Source organism: Megascapheus bottae, chromosome 37, assembly GCF_031878675.1.
Source record: "Megascapheus bottae isolate mThoBot1 chromosome 37, mThoBot2.hap1, whole genome shotgun sequence".
NCBI classification, from domain to species: domain Eukaryota; kingdom Metazoa; phylum Chordata; class Mammalia; order Rodentia; family Geomyidae; genus Megascapheus; species Megascapheus bottae.
This window is the reverse complement of record NC_143545.1, coordinates 1,178,076-1,189,242: the sequence shown is the minus strand read 5'-3', so window position 1 is coordinate 1,189,242 and position 11,167 is coordinate 1,178,076. Positions and strand designations below refer to the sequence as shown.

Below are 11,167 nucleotides of genomic sequence, written 5' to 3'. Positions count from 1 at the left end.
TGAATAAACTCCGGGGTGGACGCGCGGCTCTCTGGACTGTTGGTGTGGGGGGGAGGGGCGGCAGTAGGACGCAGCAGACATCGGGCTGTGGCCCCCATCCCCTGTCCTCATGGCCTTCCTGACCGAAATGACCACTTGCCCATTGCTGAGTCCTCTTCCCTGCCATGTTAGACCCTGGCACCGCTGCCTGCTGGCTAACTTACATAACTGTAGTAGACTGCCAGTTGCCCCAGCAGGAAGGACAGCCCCAGAGACCGGCCCACACTGCCTTCTGGTTGTTGGTGGCCACAGGTCCCCTTCAGGGTTTTGGTGGTTCATTGGAGACAAGAGTCTCCGAGCCTTGCCCAGGCTGGCTTGGAACCACAATCCTCAGATCTCGGCCTCCTGAGTAGCTGGGGTCAGAGATGTGAACACTAGTGCCCGGCCCGGAAGCAGTTCTGTTACCGTCTTCCATCTGATTGGTCCTCGGACCTCTTCCTGTCTCACCAGAAAGGGAGCCAGAACCCCAGGGACTGAGGAGCCTCCTGGGACAGTTCAGGGCCTCCTCCCGGTAGCACCAGCCAGGGACCATCACCATAGCAACCCCAGCAGCAAACAATGGCACCTGACAGGCCTTCCCCTGTCCTGGTCACCTGTCCTGTCCCTGAGGCTCAGAAGAAGAATGGCCAGCAAGCCCGAAAGATCACTCCAAGGGCCGAGACAGTACAAGCCGAAAGATGCATCTAGACTCAAGCCTTTCCTGCAGGTAGGGGGCAGGCTGCCCGACGGAGCTAGGAGCTGTTGACAGGCTGGCACTGCTCCCTCCAGGGCCTCCGGCCTGAAACACCTCTGTCCTCCCTTTCATCCTGGACCTCAATAAATGCAGGTCTTAGAACACAGGGGCCCTAGCGGTAGAGTGCTCGCCTAGCATGCACGAAGCTCTGGGTTCCAGTTCCTCAATATCATGTCCATGGAAAAAGCCAGAAGTGGTGCTGTGGTCAAATGGTAGAGTACTAGCCTTGAGAATGCTCAAGGACAGTGCCCAGACCCTGAGTTCAAGCCCCAGGACTGGCAAAAAAAAAAAAAGGGAACAGGATGTTTGCATAGCACAAGTTTGATGTCCTTTATCCAAAATACTCCTTGGCCAACCTCTTGGGTAGTTCAGATTTGGGATATTTTCAGATTCTGGAGTGTTACCATGTGAACCATGAGGTTATCTTGGGGATGGGTCCCAAGAGTAAACAGGATACGTGTTATCTTTTATAAAGGCATCGCGTACATAGCCTGAACGCAATGTGGTAAACACAATGTGGTACACTGTAGCGGGCCTGTGTTCTGACTGCAGCAGGTCTTGGAAAGTCAGCTGTGGGTGAGCAGTGGTCCCTCGGGATGTCATGTGGCCTGCTCAGAAACATTTCTGATTTGGAGTTTTATGAGTTGTTTTCTCCAGTCCCAGGGTTTGAGCGCCGTCCCTGGGCTTTCTCAAGGCGAGAGCTCTGCAGCACCACTTGTGGCTTTTTCTATGTATGTGGTACCAAGGAATCGAACCTGGGTCTTCATGTATGCTAGGCAAGCACTCTACCACTAGGCCAAACTCCCTGCCCCGTTTTATGAATTATATGAATTAGACATGTAGGCTAGATACGTTTTAAGTTATATGTTATCTCTCAAACCTAGATTCTCTCCTCCCTTTCAAGGTCAGCCTGTAAACCAAGCTGAAAGAAACAGGTGTAAATCACCTGCACAGACAATCGGGAAAGTCCTCAAAATGGACGGCAGGGAGAAACTTTTATTTTTTGATGGTGATCATGGGTCTTGAACTCAGTTCTACCTCTGGTTTCCTGCTGGTCCATTAGAGATAAGAGCCTCATGGACTTTTCTGCCCAGGCTGGCTTTGAACCATGATCCTCAGATCTCAGCCTCTTGAGTAGCTAGGCTATGAGCTGGGCTGGAACAGCTCAGGCCCCAGCTCTGGGCTCACCAGTGAGGAAGTTAGCCCATAGCTGCTCGACCCCACCTCTCTGGACTTGTGACATTGTGGCAGCACAGACCCCCTTCAAAGCTCTCCCCGTGACCTCCCTGCATCTCATGAGGCTTTTCCTCCCACCCCAATCAAGCGTTTAGGGCCCCTGTCAGGACCCCAGCTGGGACAATAGTCTCACTGTGGCTGGGCTCTGGTGGTCACACCTGTCATTCTAGCTACTCAGGAGGCTAAGATCTGAGGATTGCAGTTCAAAGCCACCCTAGGCACAAAGGCTGTGAGACTCATCTCTGATGAATTACTCAGAAAAGCCAGAAATGGTTCTGTGGCTCAAGTGGTAGAGTGCTAGCCTTCGGCAAAGATAGCTCAGGGACAAGTGTCTAGGCTCTGAGCTCAAGCCCCAGCATGGGAACCAAAAGAGAGAAAAATAAATAAAAAAATAAACCAACCACAAATCTCAGGGACAGTGCCTAGGCTCTGAGTTCAATCTCCATTACTGGCACCGAAGAGAAAGAGAATGGGGATGGGAGAAAGAGAAGCTAGGAATGTGGTAGAGTGCTTGCCTGGCATACATGAAGCCCTGGGTTTGATTCCTCAGTACCACATAAGCAGAAAAAGCCAGAAGCAAAAGCCTTGGGCAAAAGAGACTCAGGGACAGCGCCCAGTACCCTGAGGTTTAAGCCTCAGGACAGGCAAAGGAAAGAAAAGGGATGGAAGGAAGAAAGGCAGGCAGGCAGGCAGACCTCCCTGAGGCCCTGCGGGCACGGCCCACCCTTTCTGTCTCTCCCTAGATGGTCCACGCCACCGATTCCTGCCAGCCCCCCAAGACCGTGGCTCAGCGTGAGTTCCTATTCTCAAGGCAGGGCTCGGAGTTTCCTGGCTTCACCCCGAAACGCTACCACCAGCTGGCCAGCAAACAGCTGCCCCCCTCAGAAATCAAGTACAAGATGCATCAGCACCTCGCAAGCCACAGAAAAGACATGGCCCGGCAGCATACCTGGGGCTTCCACACGTGGCTGGACGTGGGGCGCCTGCCACCCACCTTCCCGGACCAGCCCGACAAACCCTATGACAGCAATGTATGGCGCTGGGTAACCAGGAGCTCTCCGTGCTCCCCGGCTGACCCGCCCATCCCCCCTCCCTCCATCCTGGGCCCCAGCACCTTTCTCACCTTCATCCAGTGCACGCCCCTCTTCCTGGACGTGAACAGGAAGAAGCAGGTGGTGGCCAGAACCGTGAAGGAGCTGAAAGAGGTGGAGAAGCTCAAGCTAAGGAGCGAAGTCCGGGCACCCCCGCTTGATGCTCAGGGCAACATCTTGCCCCCCGTGGGCTACAAGAAGTAAGATGGGGACCTTGGGGGGGGGGGGGGCAGAGTCCAACCGCTCTGTTTTTAATTTTTTATTTTTTGGGCAGGGGAGGCTTTGAGGTTTTTCTTTCCCACCTCTCTACCTGGAGTCCCCTGCGCCCTCTCTCTGATATCTGTTTCTTCTGCTGTCTGACTGGGTATTCGAATCTACGGGCATCTGATTGTTTTTAATTTTGCAATTTAGGAGATCAAGGTCAGGCCCGAGCTGTGTTCCTACTTCATTCTCTAGTTCTGGGGCTTTGACTCCAGGGCTATGAGCTCCCACTTGGCTAGACTCCTTAGTGGGTGTTCTACCACTTGAACAACGCCTCCACTTCCTGTTTTCTTATTCCTTTCATTCATTCCCCCACACACATACACCTTGTTATAATTGGAAATCAGACTCTCATGGGTTTATCTGCCCTGCCCGGCTTTGAGCTGTAAGCCTCAGATCTCAGAATCTGAGAATACTGAGTAGCTAGGATATAGACCTCAGCCATTGGTGTTTAGCCTCAGCTCCGCCTCCTCCTCCTCCAACTCCTCCTCCTCCTCCTCTTCCTCCTCCTCCTCCTCCTCTCCCTCCTCCTCCTCCTCCTCCTCCTCCTGTTCTTGAACTTAGGGCCTGGGCCTGACCCAGTGCTGAAGCCCAGTACTCTACCACTTGACCCACAGCACCACTTTTTCTGAGGAATCTAACCCAGGGCTTCGTGCATGGTGTAGGCAAGCTCTCCACCACTAGGCCTGGCTTGATTACTTTTAATGTCTGATCTTTCTTTATGCCAGGCTGTGATCTTTGTCTTGTGCTCTCTCTATTGTGGATGAAAGGATGAGCCACCATGCCCAGACACTGATTGAGATGGAATCTTGTGAACTTTTTTTTTCGGGGGTGGGGGGGAGAGGAGAAAGGTACCTGGGCTGGGCTCAAACCTCAGCCCTTAGATCTCTATCTCCCCAGGCAGGATGACAGGTGTTTGCCACTGTGCCTGACTAGACCTGGTATTTCACATTATGACATATTATATTTATATTATGGTATTACATTTATTTTATAGTATATTTTATTATGATTGTATGTATTAAAGATACGATGTAGGGCCCCACACATGCCAATCAACTTTTCTAGCATCAACCTATTCCCCAGCCTTGTGGGATTTTTGTTTTCAGAGCGTCTCATGGGTGGTTTTGAACGTATCGTTGTGGTTGGTTGAGAACTCTGAATCAGCAGCAGTAGCAAAGCAGGGCGTCCCTGCTGAAGCAGGTGTGGAGAAAAAGCTGCCACCGTTTGCCCATTTCACCTCTTCAACCAGTCACTCTCCTCCTGTTCAATTTAACACTGCAGGCGGATCCAGAAGACCAAGTCGATCGTGCGCTGAGCTCACCTGTCTCACCACGGGAACTGCCTTAGTGGAAAAAGGTGAGGCCTGAAAGATAGAGCTGGAACACAGCCCGGTACCAATGGCACACACCTGTCATGCTAGCTGCTCAAGAGGATGAGATCTGAGGATTATGGTTCAAAGCCAGCCCAGGCAGGAAAAGTCCATGAGACTCTTTACCACCAGGGAACCGCCAGAAAACCAGAAGTAGAGCTATAGCTCAAAGTGGTAGAGTGCTAGCCATGAACAAAAAGAGCTCAGGGACAGTGCCCACACCCCAAATTCAAGCCCCATGATTGACAAAAAAAATAATAAAATAGAGCACCTAGGCAAGAATCTGGCCTCAACCAGGCACGGGATTGCTACACCTGTAAAATCCTAGCTTTTCAGGAGGCCAAGATCTGAGAATCAAGGCCCCAAACCAGACTGTACAAGGAAAGCTCATGACACTCTTATCTCCACCAGAAAGCTGAAGTAGAGCTATGGCTCAAGTGGTAGAGCGCCAGTCCTGAGGGTCTGGGGTGGAAATACAAAACTGGGGTACAGTGCCCAGACTTTGAGTTCAAGCCTCAGAGCATACATAAATAAGTATCTAGGGTATAGGTAGTAGCGTACCTGCCTGGCAAGCCTGAAGTCCTGAGTTCAAACCTCTGATGGGGAAAAAAATCTGAATCTCAAAGCAGGCAGGATGGTGTACCCCTAAAAGTAATCTCAGGACATGGGGGGCAAAGAGAGAATTCCAAGTTCAAGGCCAGCCTGGGTTACCTAGTAAAACCCTGTCTCAGACAATCTAGATAACAGAGTTGGTGTTGTAGCTCAGGTTGGAGCATTTTCCTCCCCATGGAACTGGTCCTGAATGGATCTCCACTTTCATTCAGCACCCACAACGAAAAACATGATGGTGGCTCATGCCTGGCAGGAGGCTGACATCTGAGGCTGGTGGTTCGAAGCCAGCTGGGAGAGGAAAGTCCATGAGACTCTTTATCTCCAATTGTCCACCAGGAAACTAGAAGTGGTGCTGTGGCTCAAAATGGTACAGCGCTAGCCTTGAGTGAAAAAGCTCAGTGACAGCGCCTGGGCCCCCAAGTTCAAGCCCCACGGCCACAAACAGAGAATGTGGCAATGACATTCTGTCTAGCACATCAGCAGGTTGGGAAGCTTAGCGAGGCTTTGGGAGCTCCTTGGTCATTTGGGGTGCAGGCCAGTGTCACAGGTCACGTCCAGTGAGGAAAAGGGGAGGCCACATTCTGGCCTCGGCTCTCCCCTGACTGTCTCCCTGTTCACCCCCCCCCCCAGGCCCGTGCATGTGTCTGCCGGTGGGCGGTTCCAGCCTCAGGGTGACCCCTTCTTGCCCAACCCATTGCCCTTGGCATCCACCTGGGGCTGGCCCTGCCCCAACCCCGTGCCTCATTACCAGGAGAAAATGACCAAATTGGCCTATCAGCCCAGCCCCGTGCTGAGCCAGGACCTCCTGAAGAAGTACCAAAGCCTGCTTCCCGACCGCGTAGTGATGCCTCTGTATTACAACTCCACGGCACGACAGCGCCACGGCCCGGGCAGGAAAAGACGCGGAAGAAGGGGCAAAGCTGAAGCTCAGGCTGGGGCAGCCACGGGGGACAGAGCCGTGGATGCAGAAGGAACCTGGGATGAGAACCAATCCCGGGGTGGTGCCGGAGCCTCAGAGGATGCTGAAACTTCTCATGGCATTGAAGCCTTGGATGATGCCAGAGCCTCGGATGACATCAGAGCTTCTGATGGTGCTGGAGCCTCGGATGGTGCTGGAGCCTCTGATGGTACTGGAGCCTCGGGTGATGCTGGAGCCTCTGATGGTGCTGGAGCCTTGGGTGATGCTGGAGCCTCTGATGGTACTGGAGCCTTGGGTGATGCTGGAGCCTCTGATGGTGCTGGAGCCTTGGGTGATGCTGGAGCCTCTGATGGTGCTGGAGCCTTGGGTGATGCTGGAGCCTCTGATGGTGCTGGAGCCTTGGGTGATGCTGGAGCCTCTGATGGTGCTGGAGCCTTGGGTGATGCTGGAGCCTCTGATGGTGCTGGAGCCTTGGGTGATGCTGGAGCCTCTGATGGTACTGGAGCCTTGGGTGATGCTGGAGCCTCTGATGGTGCTGGAGCCTTGGGTGATGCTGGAGCCTCTGATGGTGCCGGAGCCTCTGATGGTGCTGGAGCCTCTGATGATGCTGGAGCCTCTGATGGTGCTGGAGCCTTGGGTGATGCTGGAGCCTCTGGTGGTGCTGGAGCCTTAGATGATGCTGGAGCCTCGGGTGACATCAGAGCTTCTGATGGTGCCGGAGCCTCTGATGGTGCCAGAGCCTCTGATGGTGCTGGAGCCTTGGATGATTCTGGAGCCTCTGATGGTGCCGGAGCCTCTGATGATGCCGGAGCCTCTGATGGTGCCGGAGCCTCTGATGGTGCTGGAGCCTTGGGTGATGCTGGAGCCTCTGAGGGTGCTGGAGCCTTGGGTGATGCTGGAGCCTCTGAGGGTGCTGGAGCCTTGGATCATGCTGGAGCTTCCGATGGTACTGGAGCCTTAGGTGATGCCGGAGCCTCTGCTGGTGCCAGAACCTCTGGTGGTGCCGGAGCCTCTGATGGTGCTGGAGCCTTGGATGATGCTGGAACCTCAGATGATATCAGAGCCTCAGATGGTGCTGGAGCCTTTAGTGATGCTGGAGCTTCCGGTGGTACTGGAGCCTTGGATGGTGCCGGAGCCTCTGATGGTGCTGGAGCCTCGAATGACATCAGAGCCTTGGATGATGCTGGAGTCTTGGATGACATCAGAGCCTCGGATGGTGCTGGAGTCTTTAGTGATGCTGGAGCTTCCGATGGTGCCGGAGCCTTGGATGGTGCCGGAGCCTCTGATGGTGCTGGAGCCTCGAATGACATCAGAGCCTTGGATGATGCTGGAGTCTCGGATGGTGCTGGAGCCTTTAGTGATGCTGGAGCTTCTGATGGTACTGGAGCCTTGGATGGTGCCGGAGCCTCGGATGGTGCTAGAGCCTTGGACAGTCCTGGAGCTTCAGAAGGGAGGGGGGCACTGCGTCCACACAGCCCCCAGACTTCCGAGCCCTAAGCCCAGGCTTCTCCCACAGGATCCCCCCACCCCAAGCCTCCCCAGGGCTGAAGAGACCCAGCTTCAGGACAGCAGCTTCCACAGGCTTCCCAGACTTGCAGGCCCCTCTGTACCCCTGACTCTTGGAGAGGCTACTGAAACTTCAGTGTCTGTGTCTTTCTTGGAGCAGCTGGGAAAAGTGGGGTGTCGGAGCTGGGTGGAAGGGAGCAGAGGGAGCAGGAAGGCATGTGATAATGTGATAGTTCCCAGGAGAAGAGGAAATGGGAGGAAGAGTGTGGGGGGGGGAAGCAACGTACAATGAGGAACAGAGGCTGGAGGTCTGGCTCAAGCAGCAGGCAGGGGTGAAGACTGCGATTCCAAGCCTAGTACTGTTTTTAAAAAATCAACGCGCTGGCCGCGGCGGCTCACACCCATCACCTAGCTACTCAGAGAGCTGAGATCTGAGAATCGAGACTTAAAGCCAGGGGCCGGGAGTGTGGCCTAGTGGTAAAGTGCTTGCCTAGCGGGCATGAAGCCTCAGTTTCAATTCCTGGGCACCACAGATACAGAAAAAAAGCCAGAAGTGTCGCTGTGGCTCAAGTGGTAGAGCGCTAGCCTTGAGGAAAAACCCAAGGACAGTGCACAGGCCCTGAGTTCAAGTCCTTAACTCCAATTAACCACCAGAAAACCAGAAGTGGCGTTGTAACTCTAGGGGTAGGGTGGTAGCCTTGAGCTGAAGAGCTCAGGGTCAGCGCCCAGGTGGATTCAAGCCCCATTACCCCCCCCACACACACAAAAAGAAAGGAGGAGGAGGAGGAGGAGGAGGAGGAGAAAGTCTTAATTTCTGTCCTAAGTGTGGCACATGCCGTAAACCTGACAACTGAGGAGGTTGAGTGAGATCTGAATATCAGTTTGAAGCCCACAAATCTGAACGACTTGTTTTGTTTTCTTGGTCCTAGGGCCTGAACGCAGGGTCTGGGCGCTGCCCCCGAGCTCTTTAGCTCAAGGCTGGTGCTCTAGCACTTTGAGCTCCACTTCAATTTTTCTACCAGTTCATTGGAGAGGGGAGTCTCACAGACTTTCTTCCCTGGTGTGGCTTCAAGCTGTGACCAGGCGTGAACCATCCAGCCCCAGAACTAGAATTCCTGACCACATAAGCCACCTGACCTTTCTACACCCCTCCCTCCCTCACAGAGAGAATCACACTGGGGTCACAAATACCAACATTTCAAGCTTAGCATAGGTTCCTGAAAAATTCTGGGCAGGGCAATTCTGGAAACAAGGTCCTTGTGTCTCAGGCGGATCTGACAGGCCCAGGGGAGATAGCCTGAAATAGAACCAACCACCCGCTCTGTTAACCCTTGGCGGGCTCAAGGGAGCCTCTGGGTTGGTTCTGTTTCAGGCTATCTCCCCTAGGCCTGTCTTCTGCCTGAGACACAAGGACCTTTCTTTTCCAGAATTTCCTAGCATGCACGAAGACCGGGGTTCGATTCTTTGGTACCACATACATAGAAAAAACCCAGACGTGGCTCTGTGGCTCAAGTGGTAGAGCTCTAGCCTTGAGAAAGCTCAAGGACAGTGCTCAGACCCTGAGTCCAAGCCCCAAGACCTGCAAAAAAAAAAAAAATGGGGCTAGCCAGGCACAGTGACTCAGACCTGTCATCCTAGCTACTCAAGAGGCGGCTGAGATGTGAAGATCGCAGGTTCAAAGCCAGTCTAGGCAGGAAAACCCATCAGACTCTTACCAGTAAACCACCTTAAAATCAGAAGTAGAGCTGTGGCTCCAAGTGGTAGAGCACCAGCCTTGAGTGAAAAGGCTCAGAGCCAGTGCCCAGGTCCTGAGTTCAAGTGCTACAGCTGACAAAAACCTTTGGGGTTGTTTGAGGTCCTGGGTTCCACCCTCAGCAATTCAATAAAAGAAAAAATGCTGCCATATAACCAAGAAGAAAACAAGTGGAATTATTTTTTGCCAGTCTTGGGCTTGGGCTCAGGGCCTGAGCACTGTCCTTGGACTTTCTCAAGGCTAGAGCTCTACCACTTGAGCCTCAGCACCACTTCCAGCTTTTTTTTCTATGCATGTGGTACGGAGGAATCGAACCCGGGTATTCTTGCATGCTAGGCAAGCACTCTACCACTAGGCCAAACTCCCGGCCCTATTATTATTATTATTATTATTTATTATATTTTACTGATCCTGGGGCTTGAACTCTGGGTCTGGCCTTAGGCCCTGAGCTTTTCTGTAGTCAAGGCTAGCATTCTACCATTTGAGCCACAGCACTACTTCTAGCTTTTTCTATGTAATGTGGTACTGAGGAATGGAACCCAGGTCTTCATGCATGCTAGGAAAGCACTCTACCACGAGGCCACATTCCCAGCCCTGGAGTTAATTTTATAGTGCATTTTATCTTAATCCATTAGACCTCAAACTTTATCCACATGCAATAACATAACTGACATTCAATAAGCAGCTCTTTCACATTTCCAAGCCTCTGTGTGTGTGTGTGTGTGTGTGTGTGTGTGTGTGTGTGTGTGTGTGCTCTTTTATGGCAGTACTGGGCTTGAACTCAGGACCTGGTTGCCATTCCTAAGCTTTTCTTTTTTTTTTTTTTTGCCAGTCCTGGGCTTGAGCTCAGGGCCTGAGCACTGTCCTTGGACTTTCTCAAGGCTAGAGCTCTACCACTTGAGCCTCTGCACCACTTCCGGCTTTTTTCTACGTATGTGGTACCGAGGAATCGAACCCGGGTCTTCATGCATGCTAGGCAAGCACTTTAACCACTAGGCCAAACTCCCAGCCCATCCCTAAGCTTTTCTGTTCCAGGCTAGCGCTCTACCACTTGAGCCACAGCACCACTTCTGATTTGTTTTTTGAGATGAGTCTCATAGGACTTTCCTTCCCCAGGCTGGCTTTGAACCACAATCCTCAGATCTCAGCGTCCTGAGTAGCTGAAATGCCAGGCGTGAGCCACTAGCCCCGCTGTTTGGAACCCATTAACAGTTAACACGGGAATGGGAGGACACGGAAGTGAGCTAATGAGACGGCGAAAGATGTGGGCGCCTGGAGACACCCCAAAATGTGTCTCCATCCTTCCCAGGCCCCTGAGAAGGAAGAGCTCAGGGTCCATATGACTAGCACCTTCTCCTTGCTGTCTGGAAGAAGTCAGAGGGCAGAGAGTAGGCAGAGGCAAGCTGGGGAGTGGGAGAATGGGCCAGAAGGACCCTTTCAGGTGGACCCTTTACGGGCACACACGGCCTGCCCCTGCCTGCTCTGCCCAGGACCCCAGAATTGGTTATCCGGAAGGCCCGCCTCTGTCCCCCTCCACTACCGGCTCTGGATCTGGCCATGATTTATGTTTTCGTTTCCTCCACCTCCTGCCTGAGGAGGGAAAGGGACAGTTTGGAGCCTGGAGGCAGTGGCAGCGAGATCCCCT

The 11,167-nt window shown here is 53.1% G+C and overlaps 1 protein-coding gene across 3 annotated transcripts; it reads left to right on the top strand.

Moving 5' to 3' along the window:
- Positions 1-554: 554 nt before the first annotated feature.
- Positions 555-11,167, top strand: Tex52 (testis expressed 52). Of its 3 annotated transcripts, none has more exons than XM_090325306.1 (4): positions 556-745; positions 2,752-3,299; positions 4,645-4,719; positions 11,118-11,167. In XM_090325306.1, the coding sequence occupies exons 1-3, from the start codon at positions 662-664 to the stop codon at positions 4,676-4,678; spliced, it is 666 nt and encodes a 221-aa protein (XP_090181432.1). In that variant the 5' UTR covers positions 556-661; the 3' UTR covers positions 4,679-4,719; positions 11,118-11,167. The 3 variants fall into 3 exon arrangements, with proteins under 3 accessions (XP_090181433.1, XP_090181432.1, XP_090181431.1); XM_090325305.1 differs by lacking the exon at positions 11,118-11,167 and adding an exon at positions 5,975-6,058 and having other exon boundaries at positions 557-745; XM_090325307.1 differs by lacking the exons at positions 4,645-4,719; positions 11,118-11,167 and having other exon boundaries at positions 555-745; positions 2,752-3,303.